This window comes from Schistocerca piceifrons, chromosome 2, assembly GCF_021461385.2.
Source record: "Schistocerca piceifrons isolate TAMUIC-IGC-003096 chromosome 2, iqSchPice1.1, whole genome shotgun sequence".
NCBI lineage: Eukaryota > Metazoa > Arthropoda > Insecta > Orthoptera > Acrididae > Schistocerca > Schistocerca piceifrons.
Window position 1 is genome coordinate 342,396,225 of NC_060139.1, and position 22,015 is coordinate 342,418,239.

The following is a 22,015-nucleotide window of genomic DNA, read 5'->3' on the forward strand; positions in this document are numbered from 1 at the left end:
GACGAAAAACGTCTTTGCTGTGATGACTTCCATCCCAATTCGCGTATCATATCTGCCACACTCTCCCCCCTACTACGTGATAATACAAAACGAGCTGCCCTTTTTTGCACTCTTTCGATGTCCTCCGTCAATCCCACCTAGTAAGGATCCCACACTGCGCAGCAATATTCTAACAGAGGACGAAAGAGTGTAGTGTAAGCTGTCTCTTTAGTGGACTTGTTGCATCTTCTAAGTGTCCTGCCAATGAAACGCAACCTTTGGCTCGCCTTCCTCACAATATTATCTATGTGGTCTTTCCAACTGAAGTTGTTTGTAATTTTAACACCCAGGTACTTAGTTGAATTGACAGCCTTGAAAATTGCACTATTTATTAAGTAATCGAATTCCAACGGATTTCTTTTGGAACTCATGTGGATCACCTCACACTTTTCGTTATTTAGCGTCAACTGCCACCTCCCACACCATACAGCAATCTTTTCTAAATCGCTTTGCAACTGATACTGGTCTTCGGATGACCTTACTAGACGGTAAATTACAGCATCATCTGCAAACAACCTAAGAGAACTGCTCAGATTGTCACCCAGGTCATTTATATAGATCAGGAACAGCAGAGGTCCCAGGACGCTTCCCTGGGGAACACCTGATATCACTTCAGTTTTACTCGATGATTTACCGTTTATTACTACGAACTGCGACCTTCCTGACAGGAAATCACAAATCCAGTCGCACAACTGAGACGATACCCCATAGGCCCGCAGCTTGATTAGAAGTCGCTTGTGAGGAACAGTGTCAAAAGCTTTCTGGAAATCTATAAATACGGAATCAACTTGAGATCCCCTGTCGATAGTGGCCATTACTTCGTGCGAATAAAGAGCTAGCTGCGTTGCACAAGAACGATGTTTTCTGAAACCATGCTGATTACGTATCAATAGATCGTTCCCTTCGAGGTGATTCATAATGTTTGAATACAGTATATGCTCCAAAACCCTACTACAAACCGACGTCAATGATATAGGTCTGTAGTTCGATGGATTTCTCCTACTACCCTTCTTCAACACTGGTGCGACCTGCGCAATTTTCCAATCTATAGGTACAGATCTATCGGTGAGCGAGCGGTTGTATATAAGTGCTAAGTAGGGAGCTATTGTATCAGCGTAATCTGAAAGAAACATAATCGGTATACAATCTGGACCTGAAGACTTGCCCGTATCAAGCGATTTGAGTTGCTTCGCAACCCCTATGGTATCTACTTCTAAGAAACTCATGCTAGCAGCTGTTCGCGTTTCAAATTCTGGAATATTCCAATCATCTTCCCTGGTGAAGGAATTTCGGAAAACTGCGTTCAATAACTCCGCTTTAGCGGCACAGTCGTCGGTAACAGTACCATCGGCACTGCGCAGCGAAGGTATTGATGGCGTCTTGCCGCTAGTGTACTTTACATACGACCAGAATTTCTTCGGATTTTCTACCAAATTTCGAGACAATGTTTCATTGTGGAACCTATTAAAGGCATCTCGCATTGAAATCAGTGCCAAATTTCGCGCGTCTGTAAATTTTAGCCAATCTTCGGGATTTCGCGTTCTTCCGAACTTTGCATGCTTTTTCCGTTGCCTCTGCAACAGAGTTCGGACCTGTTTTGTGTACCACGGGGGATCAGTTCCATCTCTTACCAATTTAGGAGGTATGAATCTCTCAATTGCTGTTGCTACTATATCTTTGAATTTGAGCCACATCTCGTCTACATTTGCAAAGTCAGTTCGGAAGGAATGCAGATTGTCTCTTAGGAAGGCTTCTAGTGACACTTTATCCACTTTTTTAAATAAAATTATTTTGCGCTTGTTTCTGGTGGATTTGGAAGAAACAGTATTGAGCCTAGCTACAACAACCTTGTGATCAATAATCCCTGTATCAGTCATGATGCTCTCTATCAGCTCTGGATTGTTTGTGGCTAAGAGGTCAAGTGTGTTTTTGGAACCATTTACAATTTGCGTGGGTTCGTGGGCTAATTGCTCGAAATAATTTTTGGAGAAAGCATTTAGGACAATCTCGGAAGGTGTTTTCTGCCTACTACCGGTTTTGAACAAGTATTTTTGCCAACATATCGAGGGAAGGTTGAAGTCCCCACCAACTATAACCGTATGAGTGGGGTATTTATTTGTTACGAGATTCAAATTTTCTCTGAACTGTTCCGCAACTATATCATCGGAGTCTGGGGGTCGGTAGAAGGAGCCAATTATTAACTTAGTTCGGCTGTTGAGTATAACCTTAACCCATACCAATTCGCACGAAGTATCTACATCGACTTCACTACAAGATAAACCACTACTGACAGACACAAACACTCCACCACCAATTCTGCCTAATCTATCTTTCCTGAACACCGTCTGAGACTTCGTAAAAATTTCTGCAGAACTTATTTCAGGCTTTAGCCAGCTTTCTGTACCTATAACGATTCCAGCTTCTGTGCTTTCTATTAGCGCTTGACGCTCAGGGACTTTCCCAGCACAACTACAACAATTTACAACTACAGTTCCGACTGTTCCTTGGTCCAAGCACGTCCTGTATTTGCCATGCACCCTTTGAGATTGCAGCCCACCCCGTACTTTCCCGAGGCCTTCTAACCTAAAAAACCGCCCAGTCCACGCCACATAGCCTCCGCTACCCGTGCAGCCGCCAGCTGAGTGTAGTGAACTCCTGACGTATTCAGCGGAACCCGAAACCCCACCACCCTATGGCGCAAGTCAAGGAATCTGCAGCCATCACGGTCGCAAAACCGTCTGAGTCTCTGATTCAGATCCTCCACCCGGCTCTGCACCAAAGGTCCGCAGTCGGTTCTGTCAACGATGCTGCTGATGGTGAGCTCTGCCTTCATCTCGTAAGCAAGACCGGCAGCCTTCACCAAATCAGATAGCTGCTGGAATCCAGAGAGAATTTCCTCAGATCCAAAGCGACACACGTCATTAGTGCCGACATGTGCCACCGCCTGCAGCTGGCTGCACCCTGTGCTCTTCATGGCATCCAGCAGGACCCTTTCCACATCAGGAATGACTCCACCCGGAATGCACACGGAGTGCGCAGTGGATTTCTTCCCCTCCTTAGCCGCCATATCCCTAAGGGGCCCCATTACGCGCCTAACATTGGAGCTCCCAACTACCAATAAGCCCACCCTCTGTGATTGCCCGGACCTTGAAGACTGAGAATCATCCTCTGAAACAGGACAGGCAGCTGCATCTGGCTCAGCCAGAGACAGTGCCTGAAACCTGTCTGTCAGACGCACCGGGGAGGCTTTCTGATCAGCCTCTGGGGACGTCTTTCGCTGCCTGCCACACCTTGGAACGACCTCCCAATCAACCACAGGCGAGGGCTCAGCCCCACTGCGGGCAGCAACTGGGGCAACCACAGCGGCAGACCGATCTGGGGACAGACGGGACGAGGTTGACATCCCCGTGATACCCAAGTCCGGCCCCCCACAGTGGTGCCCATTGGCAACAGCCTCAAGCTGCGCGACCGAAGTCAGTGCCGCTTGCAGCTGTGAGCGAAGGGATGCCAACTCAGCCCTCATCCGAACACAGCAATCACAGTCCCTGTCCATTCTAATCGATGTTGAACAACAGTTACTGAAACACGAGTCAGTGCCTAGATAAGGCAAGGAAAGCACGCAAAGAATGTATTAACTAACCTGTACAAATGCCTAACGACTGCACTACAATCTGCCTGAATTTACAATTACAGTAACAAACTCGAAATTACACCTCCTATACGAAACTCTCACGCAATTTAAGTAAGAATCTACGAAGTAAACACTAAAGCGCGATGCTACAACTCTCAAATACTATAATACGCCCGAAATTTATGAATTAAACAATGCAAGTACCAAAAACACGCAAAGAAATTAAGAATTAAACTATGTAACAGATAAGCAAGCTAGGGGTATATGACTTGCTGCTGCAGCTGCTTATCCAACGGCGGCAGGGAGCACACTGGCTGTGACCAACCGACACTGGTGGATAATGTGTCAATATATCTCTCTGAAAGTCAAAACACCTAAAGGCTGAGAGATGCAAGAAAACCTGCTGCAGATTTACACTTGGTGCAGGGAGTGGTGCTTGACTTTCGAAATAAACAGATGTAGCATACTGCACATACTCAGGCAGAAGGACTCACTACTGCTCAGTTACACTAATGACAACATATCACTGGAAACGATGATAATCTTAAAATATCTAGGGTATCCATCTTCAATGACCTAAAGTGAGGCCATCACATAAAACAAGTTGTACGAAAACCCAACACCAAGCTGACAATCAATGGAAGAATCCCAAGGAAATGTTATTCATCCACAAAAGAAATGGCTTACAAATCACTTGTTTGATCAATTCCTGAATACTGCTAAGCAGTATGACACCTCACCAAGTAGGATTAATAGAGAAGACAGAGTCAATCCAATGAGGAGCAGTATATTTCATCATAGGTTTGTTAGTAAGCAAGAGAACTTTATAAAGATTTTCATCAAACTTACTGTCATTTTACTCGTGCACCATTTTGTTTGGAACAGGAAAGGCATGAAAAGGTAAATGTACTGTGCACCACACACTTTAAGGCACATTGTGAAGAGCTTTCCATATCAGTTTTTGAATCGTGTTTGTGTTAAGAAACCCATGTCTCACTGTTGTTAAGTAAGAAATAGTAATATACATTGTTTGTGGACTTCACATTTCAGACACACTGGAAGATTTGTTTCAAAAATCCTATTTAATTGGTTAAAGGATCTCCCAGTCATTTTTACTTTTCTGTTTATTTCTTTTGTTGTCCATCTGGTTGTCATTTTGAATGGTTCTAAATACTAAAATTATCAACTGATTCAATGACTTCACTATCACATGGTACAATTTTCTCTTTATGTGTTCATACTACATCATTTTTGTCTTATTATATGTGCCCTTCAGGTCTACTTTCTACTTAATATAGGATTTTCTACACTCATTACTGAAGTTTATTTGTACCAGATGCAAACAGTACAATGTTATCACCATAAAGTACACAGTTCATACTGTCGCATAAAACGTGTTCTTTGACGTATTTCTTTGACATATTCCTGTTTTAGGGACCTCTAGACTTCCTCTAGGGTCACTGAGGATACTTTGAATTGTATTGAATCTCCTTGCATGACTTCTCCATCATTTCTGAAAACACCACTATCATATTACTGCATAATTGGTGTTTTAGCACTGGCATATACCTTAGTATGATACCGCAAATTTAATCAATGACTTATTTTCCAGGGGCAGTTAGTAAAAATTTTGTTGAAATAGAGACAAAACCTCTCTCAAAATCCATGAATCCTAGTGTAAGTGGCACTTCATAGTCATTATTCAATTCTATAATTTTGTTAATGATTAGAAAACTGTTGACTGAGCTACATTCACTCCTAATGCCAGCTTGTTCCTTTGCCTTATTAAAATCTAATACTTTTCTACATAATAGATGATAATTTTAGTGACTATCTTGTTGATTACAGAAAGGAGGTTGAAAATCATACAGAAACTTTTATTTTACCTGTCCCTTTTCCTGTTCTAGGGGACATATTTTCCCGATGGTGACTGTATGGACTAGTAGTACACTCTCTATGGTATGCACTTGAGATGAACCATAAGTGACACAAGCTTGTACTGTCACCAGCACCTCTCCAGGCCACCATGGGAGAGGCACCTCTCCAGGCCACCATGGGAGAGGCACGAAAACAGTCAACCAACAAAAGAACTTCACAGCATTGTTGTCGACTACATCTTGCACAGCCGTCACAGTAACATGGGATGCCAGATTCAGCAATGCCATCATGGGCACCAATGTTTCTTTCACAGGTCACATGCCTGTTGATTGTCGCAGCAGTATACTTCCACCCGGTATAAAGGACGCCACCCAGCCAATCAGAACCAGTTCACATGGGAGTTGCTCCAGGACATGGGCTGAACTCATTCTGTCACTCCCTCAATCAGAGCTCCCTCTGCCCCAGCACAGTCATTCGCTCTGACCTGCACCCGAGTCTTCCGTCCATATCTCGTCCGAGTTCTCGAAGCTGAGCCCGATGTCAGCCACAACTGCAGACTGCCAATGCTTGACTCACCATCACTTCACATACATGACCTATCCGACAGAGCTCATCACTCCACATCGTCTGCACCAACCAAGTTAACTCTGACTGGTTACGAGCTTCTGCCTCAGTGGGGTGCTCTTAGTCTGCCCTCGAGCTCTGTCCCTCTCCACAGGTGCGGCCATACCAATGCTACCCTGGTATGAAATCTGTCAGTAAAATTCTTGTGACTATCAGTGGATTGGAACCAAGTAGTGGTGATTCAAGTCTAAATGACCATTTTGTTGTGTTCCATTTATTGGTGTAAATAAAGTTCATTTATCCTTGACAACTGTGCACATTAATTGACAGGCTCCCTCACTAATGACACAAAACTTGGCAACAAAGGAGTGGATTTCTTCCTGCCAGTGACAGACTTTTTCACACTGTGCTTGCTCACCTAGTTTAGTTAAACATTTTCACGCACTACTTAGGGAGGTTGATGATTTTTTTCTTTCTCGTTGCACAGATATGTCTCAATTCTTTACAGTGCCTACCACAGTATTAGTGGGACTGCTGCTGCAACGGAACAACAAATTTCTGCAGAAGCTAACCTGCTTGCATCTCCTGAGCAACATCATTGCCATAGCTTCCAGCAGTGCCCATCAGCAGCCTACTGATGTCCCACCAGCCCATCACCAGTTGGTCAAGAATATCAGCTCCTCATCACTGTACCACTGGCCCATCACTTCCACCCTAGCTCACCAGCACCTGGCTGACGTCTGACCTGCGAATCAACAGCTGGCTGATACTCTCGGCTTTCTACTGACATTCGACAGCCTCACCACCCTCCCGGCCAAGCCCATTGGCTTCCTGCCAATGCCCACTGGCCTGCCACCTTACAGCGTAGTCCACAACATTCTGCCAATGTCACACAGCCCTGTTGCTGCCATCTCCTTTGTAGCAAGCACTGTTGCCACCCTGGTGTCAGGGCAGGCATGCCTTCTCCTCTGGCACCCCAAATGCAGCTTGTAGGTTCAGATGAGTCCCTGGATGCCACTTAAACTGGCCCTGTCACCCCTGACGGGTTCCAACGAGTCTCCAGCCCGGGTTCCGGCAAGTCCCCAGCCACTGCCTCTGCTACTATCACGGCTTCCACTGCCACTGGCACAGCCTTCCCACCATTGCCACAGCTGCTCTTGATACCGCCATTAAATCCACCATTCCTGCAGTTTCATTTTCTGTGGCAGTTTCATTTTCTGTGTCACTTCCTCCTCCCATTTCTATTTTTTCACCTCATGACATACTGCAAATCCCTGTGCCACTCCCAATCCCATCACCATTGCCATCTCCCAGTGCCGGATTGCCATCCTCAATGATGACCTTGCGCATCTTTTGTTTCAAGGTCCCTGATTGTTGTGCCCTTCCTGCCGGCCACATCAGTGCCACATCATATGGCCTGTTGGCATTGTCGCATCTTGGGCGGCTGCTGTGAATCGGGCATCGCCTCTCATCGCCCACCGCACTTGCTGATGCTAGCTCACTGGTCAAGGGGCACCACCTCCCAGTGGCATCTGCATTGCCTCAAAGCCAGCTTCTCCACATCTTGTTGTAATCAATGGTACTGACATGGGACCTACGATTTATCAATACAAGCATGTACTGCAGGCTGACGCTCTCCAGGCTAATGGCGACACCACCATCGGAGAGGCAGGATAACAATCTGAGTTTGACTTAAGCACACAGTATCATCATCAACGTCATCTCCCATTGCCACCACAGCAACATGTGGCACCAGCTATGCTGCAAACAGCGATACTACTGCGAGGACTGATTAACCCTCCACACACCATGTGCCTGTTGATTGTTGTAGCAGCATCCTTGTGCTGGGCAGTTATAAAGTATGTCTTCTCCCCAACGCAGTCATTCCTTCTGCACCGCATCCAAGTCTTCATTCTGCATCTCGTCCAAGTTCTCCATGCTGGACTTAAAGCTGAGAACACCTGCGACCTGTCAGAGTGTAACCAGATTACGCCAACCATGTCTGCAGACTATCCAATGGAGATCATCTCTCCATACCAACCACACTATATCTGTCTAGTTAAGAACTTCTGTCTTATTGGGACCAGTGTCCTGAACCATCTTCAAGCTGTACCACTCTCCACAGATATGGCCATAATGATTTCATACTTGTACAAGCTCTTCCAGTGTGTTGCCTGTGACTATCGGTGGACTAGAACCAAGTAGTGCTGATTCAAGTCTGAATGACTGTTTTGTTGTATTCTTACCTGGGGCACATTAATTGGCATGCCTCTCTTGACCACAAAACAAAACTCCCAATTCTATAGCAGTTAACTCACATCTGATCAAGCAGGCTGTCAGACATGTGGACACAATATTGCCAACACAAAAAAGTTTGGTCCTCCTCTGATTGCGAAGTCTTTGTCACTAGTCACCACTTCAAACCTGAATGCCAGTGCACCATTTACTATGAACAGCAGTACTGGAATCACTTCTTATGCAGCAACTCCTGTATGATTCAGAATGAGCCACATTACTGACCAAAAGACTAAATAAAATGTATGGGCTACATTGAGCTGTCTTTCTCAGTTGGACATTGTCTTACCAAACACTATTGGGCAGGACCTCTCCTAAATATTGGTACTGATGGGCTACAGCTGCTTTTGAGTTATTGAACCCATTGGTTTCGATGATCTTCATGATATACTAGGACATCTCTATGGAACATATTGGTTTCAGGAACTAAAGGCCCCCCAGAACCTCACTGCGAAGTAAAATAATTACAGCAGTGTCACAGTTTGAGGAATTTCCTTTTCCACACACACATTTTGTAAACAATTTTGCAATTTCCTTTTGTATTGCTTTGTCAATCTTCAACAGTTTGTACTGAAACTAATCCCATACATATCTGCAAATGAAATTATCCTGCAGAGGTTTGATTAATGGGAAAACAAATTTGGATGAAAAGATTCTGTTAAATGTGCTGCTTGCATGAAGATCACTTAAAATTCTTGTACAAATATTGCTGCAGGTTTCTGGGATATTAAATTTGCCTGCAACCTGTATACTATTGTTTCCCACATGACGACATGAGAATTGTATAAAGAAACTGGAATAGCATTGTATTTATTATTTAATTACTCACACAACGTTACAATGGGGTCACATTTCTTAAAATGTGAATAGTAGATTGAAATATTTTATAGCTGTGTGACTGAGTGGTTGTGTTTAACAGAGTTCTCTCTTTCACTCATTGCCCCAGTAACCATTCATTATGACGGAAAAAAACGTTAAAATTACATGCTTTGATAATTTATTACTTTCAATCAAGCATTTTAAATGAGATTTTCAGTCATTTAGATGTCATATTTCAGAATACGCCATTCAAACATTCATTACACAATATAGGATCTAGTGTTATGTGCACAAACCACAAAAATCAAAATTTTACAAGTTACAGTAAGGGATTGAGAAATATTCTACTAGATGCTATTTCACTACTTCCTGCACTATTTAATCCCTACTAGATGGTTTTATCCAATTAGCTAAGGAAATATGTATCATTATTTTAAAGGGTGTTTCTGAATACCCTTCAAAAGGTTAACTACAATATCAACATCTCTAACTTCATACAACATATTTAAACTGACTCTTAAAAAACTGTAAACTGTCAGTACATTCATAATGGGAAGTGCTTGATATGATGCTGAAAATACAGCTACTCAGTCAGTACATACTGGCACAATATGTCATCACAGTAATACATCTCAATTCTACTGATCTGTACTCATTCATCAGTACAGCCCAGATTTGTATGTTATTAAGTATTCTTTTCTTTCAAGATTTTAAACATGGCTGCAGCAGCAACTGTTAAAATTCTTCACAATAAAGGATGGCAGCCAAAAACAGTTGCAGGATAGAATTTTTTTATTAAAATTCTTGACCAAGGTTTCGGTACATATAAACATACCTTCATCAGAAGTACATTTCTGAAATTACATCATGCACTGGAGAATAATGAAACAATTATGCCAAAAGGCGTCGTCAGTAATTAAAATCTCATCTCCATTTGTACGACATGTGTAATGGGTACAGGATCAAAGCGAACCGTTTAACAATGTTCAACATTGTTAAACGGTTCGCTTTGATCCTGTACCCATTACACATGTCGTACAAATGGAGATGAGATTTTAATTACTGACGACGCCTTTTGGCATAATTGTTTCATTATTCTCCAGTGCATGATGTAATTTCAGAAATGTACTTCTGATGAAGGTATGTTTATATGTACCGAAACCTTGGTCAAGAATTTTAATAAAAAAATTCTATCCTGCAACTGTTTTTGGCTGCCATCCTTTATTGTGAAGAATTCTTTTCTTTGCTCCTACACACTTGAAAAGTGTAAATGTTCATGAACTATGTTGCTAGCATTGATTAATTTCATTTTATCATTACATATATTCCTATAATTATGTTTCTACGTGTTTTAGATATATTTGTGCACAAAATTACATGTATTAATGCATTTTTTAAGCCTTAACCTATGTTCACACTGAGGGATTTGTCGTGGACATTTTTACCTGCCACAACCTGTGGTGAGAAGTATCTAGGTGCACGTCCATCACAACCCAGTTCAGGGTCATGTGCCCAGCAAAAGTAGCCAACGAGAGTGTTCTTACTGGTGACTTGTAGCCAGTCAGTTTCACGAAACATGGCATCTGAAGCAGAACTTTTGTGTGTGTGTGTGTGTGTGTGTGTGTGTGTGTGTGTGTGTGTGTTAGTGCTGTTAATATGATTGTAAAAAGGGAGAATACTCTGAGAAAGGAAAATGTATGTAGTGGGTGTATAACTTTCACTGGAAATCATACAGTCTTGGAACTTACAGTTCAGTGATGAGTGACCTAAAAGTTCAAGACATAAAGGTTAATTCAAAAATTTTGTTTATAATATATGACAGAGTTTGGAGTATTAAATATGACAATTCAATACTACACATTAAAAGACACCAATTTTCCAGAAGGTGTAACCCCTGGGGACGACTTGCCATTATATTACACTTTTTAACTATTGGAGATTCCTACGGCTCCTTAATGCACATGCAAAGAATGTTCATACCTAAAATCAACAAAATACTACTAAAAGTTTGTCAGGCTATAATAAAGGTGCTTCAAAGAAAAATTAAGTTAGGAAATTGTTATCTTCATTGCTCTTTTATTTCAAATTAATTACCATAAATTACAATACCATAAAACAGATTGAAGAATTTCTACATTCCCCGATTATAAAAACCAAATACTATGCAGTTCCCCAACTAGCATCTTTCTTTGGCTTTTCAGATTAAGATTTGAATAGTAAAATTCAATTCTCCTTGGTTAAAATGTAAACATTTTCCGGCTGCCCTCATTTATATTAATTACAAGTGAAAAGTCTAATTCTGCTATTGCACTTGCATTTTCCGAAGACTCGATGTCAAATACTTCAAGTTTCTCAACTCTTGTTTCAAAAATCAAGTCTTTTATCCTCTTCTGAAGAATAGCAATGGTTTTTTTGTGAAAGCTTATCAGTTCACACTCAACAAATTTTGCAAACAAGGTAAAAGTTCCTCAGGATTTAGTCATTTGTGCACCTCAAAACTCCCATTATATCATTAGTAGACATTTGTTTTATTACTTTTGCCTTCTTGCGTGGTGGATATGTAAGGGGGCTCTGAATGGGTACTCAAAGTACATGCTTTGTCTGCCAATGGTATTGATATACTGAGGGCAGTCTCCTCACATCTCTCTCTTCCAATGTACCATAAAAATGAGGAAAAATATTCCTCAGATTTTTTGTTTCCTTTTTTCAGACACCATATTCTGAAGCACAATGGAAGGAAATTTCATGAGAATTTGAGATTCACTGGAACTTTCCTCACTACACAGGGGCCTTAGATGGAAAACACATGCAAATTATTAATCCTGCTCATGCTAGAAGCACTTACGACAACTATAAAGACACTTTCAGTATTGAGTTAAAGGCATTAGTGGATGTCTATTACCAGTTTCTTAATACAGCTGTGGTAGTGTAAGAATGTATTTTAGATGGAGGTGTGTTTAACCATACAACCTTTAACACAGTCCTTCAAGCAAGTGAGCTGTACATACCACAACCAGAGCCTCTGCCTGGAAGAGCTCTGTCCATTCCCTATTCAATGATAGTTGGTGATGTCTTTGCACTTCAAGAACATGGCACGAAATCCTACCCATTACAAAGGCAAAAGAGCCCAACGATTCACTGAGAATGCCTTTGGAATCCTGTAGTCTGTTTTTCACGTTCTAAGAAAACCTATTCACATCGATCCCCATAAAGCAACTACTATGACTTTGTGTTGTGCTTGTCTTCACAACTTCCTAAAAAGACATCTAATTTATTCACCACCAGGTAGTTTTGATTCCTACAAAGAGGGACCTTAAAACCTGGGAGATGGAGACCATCCCCCACTTACATCCCGCTATTCAGGATCAGTAGAAATGTTACCAAAGATGATAAGCAAGTGAGAGATGGGTTTGCGGCATATTTTGTGACTGCTAAAGGACAAGTGAAAAGACAGTATTTGTTTGCTTACACGCAAACCTCGAGACGTCAGGCATTCAGATCTGTGCCAAACATTGTGTGTTGACAGAGTATCAACTAAAATACTGATTTAGTTCGTGCTGTTGTCTGGTAGAACATGTGTAAGTGGTAATTAAAAGTAATACCAGAACTACAGAGTACAAGAAAAGCACATCTGTGAGCACTGAATGTGAACATCTCTGGTAGGTGAGTTGGAACAGCATCAGATTGTCATACTTAAAGTCCCGAGTCCGAAACCCACTGGTGGCGATTATTTTTTAAAAGTTCACACATGAAATTATTATATGGGAGAACATTTTTCTAACATGTAAAAGTATGTTTCGGAGTTCCTAGCGATGTCCTTTTGGCAGTCTGCTTTCACTTCGTTAGATGAAAGTAGCAAACCTATAGAGTACATTTATATAGATAGGTGTGCGAGTTGTGTGTGTGTGTGTGTGTGTGTGTGTGTGTGTGCGCGTGTCAGTCATCTATTTTTGACAAAGGCCTTACTGGTCAAAAGCTAGTCTTTTTGTTGTGCCTCTCTGCGACTCAGCGTCTCAGCTATATGGTGGCAGCAACCTCCCTTTTCATAATATTGTTAGGTGTGATGTTATCTATATAAATATACGCTGTAAGTTTGCTACTTTCAACTAATGAAGCAAAAGCAAATTGTCAAAAGAACGCTGCTACAAGTTTCAAAATGTCCTTCTACATGTTCTCCCATATAACAATTTTGCATGTAAACTATTAAAAAAGAAATCACCACCAGTGGGTTTCGAACTCGGGACCTTTAGTATGACGACCTGATGTTCTACCAATTCACGTATCAGAGTTCTTCGCATTCAGAGCCCACAGATATGCTTTTTCTGTACTCCAGAGTTCTGGCATTACTTTTAATTACCATTTACACGTGTTCTACTGGACGACAGCACACAGCATGCACTAAATCAGCATTTTGGTTGATGGTCTATTGACACACAACGTTTGGAAGCAATCTGGAGTTTTGGGTTTAGTGTCAAAAGGTAGTTCAGTGATAAGTATCATATTCATCAAAAAATGCTTTTTTTCCCATGCACAGCCTTTCACTGTTATGCAGGTAAACATTTGTGATAATCATATAAAATAAATATGCTCTAGATTACCTCAAATGTGGATAAACTCAATCTCGGTTAGCTTACATTCTCCTAGATGAGCAGTGAATCACAGACATACCACTTCAATACATACAGCTCTTCTCTACCTGACCCTGAAGTCTTCGGGGATGAACATTTGTAAAATTCACAGAGAAAATATCACCTTAGGTTGTGAATTTTACTGTCCAATTCTTTATTGAAAAAACCAAATAAAGATATGAGTTGGTGAACTGCATCTGATTTGGGGTTTTTATAATTGTGGAATGTAGGATTCCATAATGAACATCTTTTGCAAAATTCTTTGATTAGTTTCACAATATTACTTTTTGTCCACAACACCAGAGGTCTGCCTCTGAACTGAAAGCACATGCTCAGTAGAAAATGTATCAAGGATCTGTGCTATGAAACTTCCTGGCAGATTAAAACTGTGTACCCGACCGAGACTCGAACTCGGGGCCTTTGCCTTTCGCGGGCAAGTGCTCTACCAACTGAGCTACCGAAGCACGACTCACGCCCGGTACTCACAGCTTTACTTATGCCAGTATCTCGTCTCCTACCTTCCCAACTTTACAGAAGCTCTCCTGCGAAACTTGCAGAACTAGCACTCCAGAAAGAAAGGATATTGCGGAGACATGGCTTAGCCACAGCCTGGGGGATGTTTCCAGAATGAGATTTTCACTCTGCAGCGGAGTGTGCGCTGATATGAAACTTCCTGGCAGATTAAAACTGTTCTGCAAGGTTCGCAGGAGAGCTTATGTAAAGTTTGGAAGGTAGGAGACGAAGTACTGGCAGAAGTAAAGCTGTGAGTACCGGGCGTGAGTCGTGCTTTGGTAGCTCAGTTGGTAGAGCACTTGCCCGCGAAAGGCAAAGGTCCCGAGTTCGAGTCTCGGTCGGGCACACAGTTTTAATCTGCCAGGAAGTTTCATATCAGTGCACACTCCGCTGCAGAGTGAAAATCTCATTCTGGATCTGTGCTATGTTTTCGAAGCTCAAATGGATACAGGCACATGTGGCAGAACAGAGTATTTCTTGGAAATTTAGTGTCGGTGTCATAGGTACTTGTTGCAGGAACCTGCAACTTGTGCCAGATCCCATTGGTTGCACATACCGGGCACAAGTCCTTATGACAAATCACTCAGTGGGGACATAGCTTTAATTATAATTCCCCAAACTCTCAGTAGCCCCTTCCCTTTGGAAAATATTCTAATCCAAACTACATAAAAGATGAAGACAGGAATTAAATAATCTGTAAAAATCATGTTCTAGTGCTGTAATACACGGTTAATTGCACTCTGATTTGGATTATGGAAGGCGTGCTTCTGCTTAATTTTCTACATATTTTTACCTATTTTAATTTTACATGTTCATATCTCATTAAATATCTGGGTCTCTACACATTAGTAATACTCACACTGTTAAGGCTGTGATAGCAACTGTGACTATGGGTTGTACAAGGAACGTTAAGAAAGGTAATAAGATATTTGTGCTTAGGAAGAGTAACTGGGTATAGATTGCAGAGTATCTGAGTAGCCAGCATCAAATATTCAGTGATGAGGACAAAGATATTGAGTACAAACAGAAAAAATTCAAAAGCATTGTTCAATATATGAGACAAGTATGTTCCGAGCAACGTCTTAAAGGATGGGAAAGGCCACCATGGTTTAATAGCTGTGTTAGCAAACTGCTCTGTAAACAAAGAGAACTTCACTGCAGATTCAAGAAAAGTCAAAAACTGGCTGACAAAGAAAGCTGAACAAAGTGAAAATGAGCGTAAGGAGAGCAATGGGAGAAGCATTCAATGACTTGAAAAGTAAAATTTTGTCAACCGATCTGAGTAAAAAACCTAAGAAGTTTTGGTATTATCAATAATCGGTTAGAAATCACCTATTCATTCACTCAGGGATCATACTGGAACCAAAACAGAAGATACTGAGAGAAATACTGAATTTGGTCTTCTGAAATGCTGGAAAAGATCTTGACATAGTCCCTCCTTTAGATCATCATATGAAATCGAAATAGCAGATATTGAGATAGCCGATCGCAGAATAGAAAAGCAACTACAACTGCTTCGTAGTGGAAAGGCATCAGCATCACATGAAATGACAGTAAGATTCTACGACAATTATGCAAAATAATTTGCTCTCCTAGCAGCAAATCATCATAGACTGTTGGTGTAACGAAGGGTATCCAGCAACTGAAAAAAAGGTCACATCATTCCCACTTTCAAGAAGGGCTGCAGGACAGATGCACACAATATGACACATTTTAAGCTCAAGAATAGTGGCATTTTTGGGGACTGAAAATCTCATCTATAAAAATCAATATGAAATCTGCAAACAGAGATCTTGCAAAACTCAGTTTGTTCTGTTCCTCCATGAGACCCATAGTGCTGTAGACAGTGGTGTTCAGGTTGATAATGTGTTCCTTGACTTTAGGAAGGCAACCAACACCATCCTGAAAGGACATTTAGTGAAAAAGGTACGAGCGAATCACATATTGGATCAGATTTGTGACTGCATTCAAGACTGCCTTGCAGACAGAACTCATCATGTCACTCGTTAACAGAACAAAATCACCAGGTGTAAAGGTAATTTCTGAAGTACCATGAGGAAGAGTGGAGGACAGTTGTTTGGTTTACATAAATGATCTAGTAGAAAGCATCGGATGCTCTGTAAGACTGTGTACAGATGATGTGGTTGTCTATAACAAAGTAGCAGTGCCATAGTATGGATTTGCAAAATGGCCTGCAGAGGACTGAAGAGGGGAGCAGACTCTAGCAGTTGATCCTAATTGTAAATAAATGTAACATATTGCACATACATAGGAAACTCATCCGTGAAGGAAGCAGCTTACGAGGTGCTTGTTCGACTGATTCTTCAGTATTGTTCATCAATATGGGTTCCTTACTAGGTAGGAACTGATAGAAGAGATAGAGAAGATTCAATGAAGAGCGGCACGTTTCATTGCAGGATCATGTAGATGGTGCGTGAGCGTTGCTGAGATGCTCACCAAACCCCATTGGCAGACATTACAAGAGAAGTGTTGTGGATCCTGGAGAGGTTTACTACTGAAATTTTTGAGAGCACTTTCCAGGAAAGGTCTGATGACATACTGCTTTCTCCCACATACATTTTGTGTAACAACCATGAAAATTCGAGAAATTAGAGCCAATACAGAGGCCTACTGACAATCATTCTTCCCAGATGCCATTCGGTAGTGGAACAGGGTAGGGTGATCAGTTAGAGATACTCTCTGCCGCATACCAGTAGGTGGCTTTTAAAGTGTGATGTAGGTCTGAAAAAATAAAACTAACATAAGTACTTACCAATGCTGGAACCATTTTTCTGGTCCCATCCTTAAATACAGGGATCTTCAATTCATCTAGTGGTAAAGTATCATTCTGTGAACACAAATAGTACAAAGAAATTAAAACTGTTGTTAGACTGGTAAAATACATAACCTACATAACTGCCATAAGGTCAACAATTATCAAAATAACGATATTGTGCCTGACAAGTCACTATCATTTCATAATTTCACATCTTACACTGAACAGACTGAGTCATTGTATTTCAGAGATATTAAAAAAAATCTTCATAAGTTCCTTTAATTGTTCATAACAACACACACTACTATGTAGAAGTGTTGCATTCATCACTGACATGCATGTGGCCAATGTGCTATCAAATAGCGAGAGTGATTTGCATATATCAAGAAGTCACATGGAAATAATTTGAACAGATATGATGCTTACTTAATTTAACACTGTTGCAGCAGGCTGATGGAGAAAGTTGGGTTTGGGGTGTCGGAATGGCGGTGGGGTGGCAGGGCACAAGTGTAGCCTTCCATCAGGTAGGATAGAGACATCAAGAGGAAAGTGTAACTATCCCATTCCTAAAACTGAGGAGTGAACTTCTGACTACGCACATAAAAACAGCTTTAGTTGGGTCAACCCCTGAATACATCAATGCAATTTGGCCTTTGAATCATGTGCTGGTTAGAGATAAGAGATTTAACTTCACATACTAAGATGGGACAGCCTTATACTTCAACAATATCAAGGCTAAAGCTGAACTAAGATCATTCTAAAACTTCTATTAAAAAAAGTAAAGCCATCATCAATACAAAGATTAGTTTGAACACCATAGTTACTACGCATGGACCTGTTGGAGGTAGCACACCACTCAACCTTGGAACTGACTTATCCAACCAGTTACAGGAGGACCTACAGTTTAACACAGACTGTGAGGCATGGCACAACTTGGTATTTTTCACATCAACCAACATTCCCTTATGGATAGCAAACTAAGGATCTTCAGCACTGTTTATGACATTAACCCAAGTAATTGGAAAAAAGCTATTATTAAAAAATGGGGTCAACAGAAACCTCCGATCTTACTCGTCGGCTTTGACCCGTGACGTAAGCGTATTGTGGTGTGTGACGTCATTACGGCGCGGAGTTTGGTTTGTGATTGTGGCGTGTTTGTAGATGTCGTGGGGGTGTTTGTCGTGCCCTCTGGTGGTGTGTTCATGGTTTACGTTTGTTTGGTTTGTTGGGGTCAGTTTGCTGTTGCTCAGTGGTGAGTGCTGTGTTCGTGGTTTTGAAGCGGAATTTGTATTAGTGAGTTAACGGTTTTGTGTGATGGTTAATGTAATGGTAATTGCTGTACGTCGGGTGAGTTTGTTATTGAGTGTATTCGGTTGTGGTTTTTTGTTCAGGAATGGATATGAAAGACCGCATGAATAGTGTTCGGTTGAGGGCGATGATGGGCGAGACACCGTTAGACCTGATCAAGTTTCTACAGCTATTCGGATTAATTGCCGAAGTTGTAAAGTGCTCTCTTTGCCGTGAGGCGATGAAATTGGTTAAAGTTCCGGCCTCTCGGACCAGGGACGGGTATATGTGGTGCTGCAGGAAAGATGGCGTATGGCGTTCCATAAGGCGCGGTACCTGGTTCGAGAAGTCTAGATTGGGCATGCGTGAGATTGTGCGTGTTACGTATTATTTTTGTTATAGATCCCCACAGAGTTTTTGCGCGTTTGAGACTGGTGTGAGTGAGAGGACTGTTTTAGACTGGTATTCCTTTTGTCGTGAAGTGTGTTCGGAATTTATTAAGTACAGGGGTAAGTTGGGGGGGGGCATGGGGTGGTTGTGGAGGTGGACGAGTCGCAGTTTGGGAAAAGGAAGTATGGGAGGGGGAAGTCTGTGGCTGGTCTTTGGGTGTGGGGGGCTGTTGTTCCGGGGGGTTGGGGGTTCCGAATGTGTTTTTAGGGTTGTGGAGGGGAGGTCGAAGGTTGAATTAGTGGGGTTAATTGAGGAGTATGTAGAGCCGGGGTCCACAGTAGTTTCCGATGCTTTTTCTTCTTATAGGGGGTTGGGTGAGAGGGGATTTAATCATTTAGTAGTGAACCACAGTTTAGAGTTTAAGAATTATGATACAGGGGCTTGCACTAACACAATTGAGGGGATGTGGGGGGCGGTTAAGTCAGTTCTTGGGAGGGGGAAGAGGCGCTCTTCCAACCTTCAGTCTCATTTAGATGAGTACTGTTGACGGAAGAGTGTCCCAGAGGGCTATTGCATTGTTCGGGTTTTTTTAAGGGCTGTGGGTAAAATGTATAGGCCGAAAGTGGTTAGTTAGGGTGGGCTGGGTAGGTGGGTGGGTGGCTGTGGTTCAGGGTGGGGTGGGTGGTTTATTTTGTTGTATAGTGTTTGTTAAGGTGAGGGGGAGGGGGAGTGTGTGTGTGTGTGTTTTCTTTTTGTTGTGGAGGATCTATTTTGTTGAAGTTTTTGTTGAGTTGTAGTGTGTGATTGAGATGTTTTTTATGTTGTATTTGGTTTATGTTTGTGGGTTTTTTATTTTGGGGTTGTGGGGGAGGGGGTTGACGTTTGGGTGGGTTGGGTTTTTATTTTAGTTCAGTATTTTTTCGTTGGCGTGTGTGTGTGTGTGTGTGTGTGTGTGTGTGTGTGTGTGTGTGTGTGTGTGTGTGTGAGATTGTGGTGGCCAATCTAGGTTGTGGGGCTGGAACTTTTTTGTGGTAAGTTCCATTTTTTTTGTTTTGTTTTTGGTGTATGTGTTGTGTATTGGGTATAGGGAAGTGTTTCATTGAGATTTGTGGCTGTGAAGGTTGGTATTCGTATTTGTATTGGAAGATGTGTTTGAGATCATAGGTCATGGGTAGTGGTCGATATGGGATTGGTAACTGCTGTTGAGCTATATAGCTGGAGGGAAGTGTTAATCTCAATGTTTGGTGGAGTATGTCGATTTTTGTAATTGGAGATGGGATCGGGAGTTGCTGTTGAGCTATATAGGTCAAGGGAAGTGTTCGATCCCAATTTATGGGATCGGGAGCTGCTGTAGATGTATGTAGGTTCAGGGAAGTGTTTGTTTGTTATGGTTTGTGGTGGTTTTTGATTTTTGTATTGGGTGTTGGGATCGGGAGATTCTGTTGAGCTATATAGGTCAAGGGAAGTGTTCGATCACAATTTATGGGATCGGGAGCTGCTGTAGTTGTATGTAGGTTAAGGGAAGTGTTTGTTTGCTTTGGTTAGTGGTGTTTTTTGAGTTTTGTATTGGGGGATGGGATCGGGAGATTCTGTTGAGCTATATAGGTCAAGGGAAGTGTTCGATCCTAATTTATGGGATCGGGAGCTGTTGTAGATGTATGTAGGTTTAAGGGAAGTGTTTTTTGAGTTTTGTATCGGGGGATGTGATCGGGAGGTTCTGTTGAGCTATATAGGTCAAGGGAAGTGTTCGATCCTAATTTATGGGATCGGGAGTTACTGTAGATCTATGTAGGTCAAGGGAAGTGTCTGATTCTGGATAAAAATGTGTTTTTTGGTATTTGGTCAGTTTCATGATGTTGATTTTTTTCGTCGTTTTGCGTGGTTTTGTATGGCGGTCGGTGGCTACATTTGTGTATATTTAGTTTCTCCCCACCCAAAAACCCCCAATTTCCCACGCTTGTCCCGTTAGAGTCATTAGGCTTTTTGTGAAACCTGTGTATTTCAGTGTTTATGATACGTATGCGATGTTTTTATATCCGCCATATTGGAATTGTCGTTTATGGTCGTTTCCGCCATATTTGTGACGTCATGGGTCAAAGTCGACGGGTAAGATCGGACGCTTCTGTATTTCCAAAAAATGGCATTCATTTGACTGTGTTCTTGTGCCTGGAAGTCATTATGCCTACCAATATTCTAACAGGCTGCAATAAATAATCAACAAAATAGTCAGAAGTATTACAAGTGCTCTACACTTGTTTTCTGAGAACATCTGGAAAGCAGAAAATATGCCAGAATAGTGAAAACTAGCATTAATACACCCACTACATAAAACGAGAGACAAACTTAATGCTAACAATTACAGAAAAGTGTCACTTGCCAGTTGCATACAAAAAATGGGGAGATTACTAATGAGTCACAGATTTTGACGTCATAAAGTTTCAAACATATGATGCCCACCCATTTGTAGTAATAACAAATGGAAAGAGAATGTCCCAAAGTTTTGTTTATGCCACTGCAGGTTTAATTGTCATAAACCATATCAAACACAGATATGGCAAAGGCTCAGGAGGCATATACATGATTCGCTGAAAACAATTTTTAAGTTCCAATCTCACACTTAATCCCCCATGAACCATGGACCTTGCCATGGGTGGTGAGGCTTGCGTGCCTCAGCGATACAGATAGCCGTACCGTACGTGCAACCACAACAGATGGGTATCTGTTGAGAGGCCAGACAAACATGTGGTTCCTGAAGAGGGGCAACAGCCTTTTCAGTAGTTGCAGAGGCAACAGTCTGGATGAATAACTGATCTGGCCTTGTAAGACTAACCAAAACGGCCTTGCTGTGCTAGTGCTGCGAACGGCTGAAAGCAAGGGGAAATTACAGCCGTAATATTTCCCGAGGGCATGTAGCTTCCTGTATGGTAAATGATGACGGCATCCTGCTAGGTAAAATATTCTGGAGGTAAAATAGTCCCCTATTTGGATCTCCGGGTGGGGACTACGCAGGAGGCATCTGTAATTGTTTGTTTATGCATGTTTGCTATCAGTGTGAGGAAGTAATTGTCAAATTTGGTTGCCAATAATTTGTTGGAGTTACCATTCCTGCCAGAGCTTTCTGGGGCTGAACGGCAACTGTTTTGCTATTTTTTATTTGTATCTTGTTTGATATTGTTCTAAACTGTTTTTGCCTTA

General features: G+C 41.8%; 1 protein-coding gene across 7 annotated transcripts in view; it reads right to left on the minus strand.

The window, feature by feature from the left end:
• Window positions 1-22,015, minus strand: part of LOC124776797 (activating signal cointegrator 1 complex subunit 2) — a 179,525-nt gene that overhangs the window by 153,524 nt on the left and 3,986 nt on the right. For all 7 annotated transcript variants that reach the window (XM_047251941.1, XM_047251939.1, XM_047251938.1 and 4 more), the window contains exon 2: window positions 17,141-17,215. In XM_047251941.1, the coding sequence (XP_047107897.1) occupies window positions 17,141-17,155 (15 nt within the window). In that variant the 5' untranslated portion in view covers window positions 17,156-17,215. The remainder of the gene's footprint in view (window positions 1-17,140; window positions 17,216-22,015) is intronic.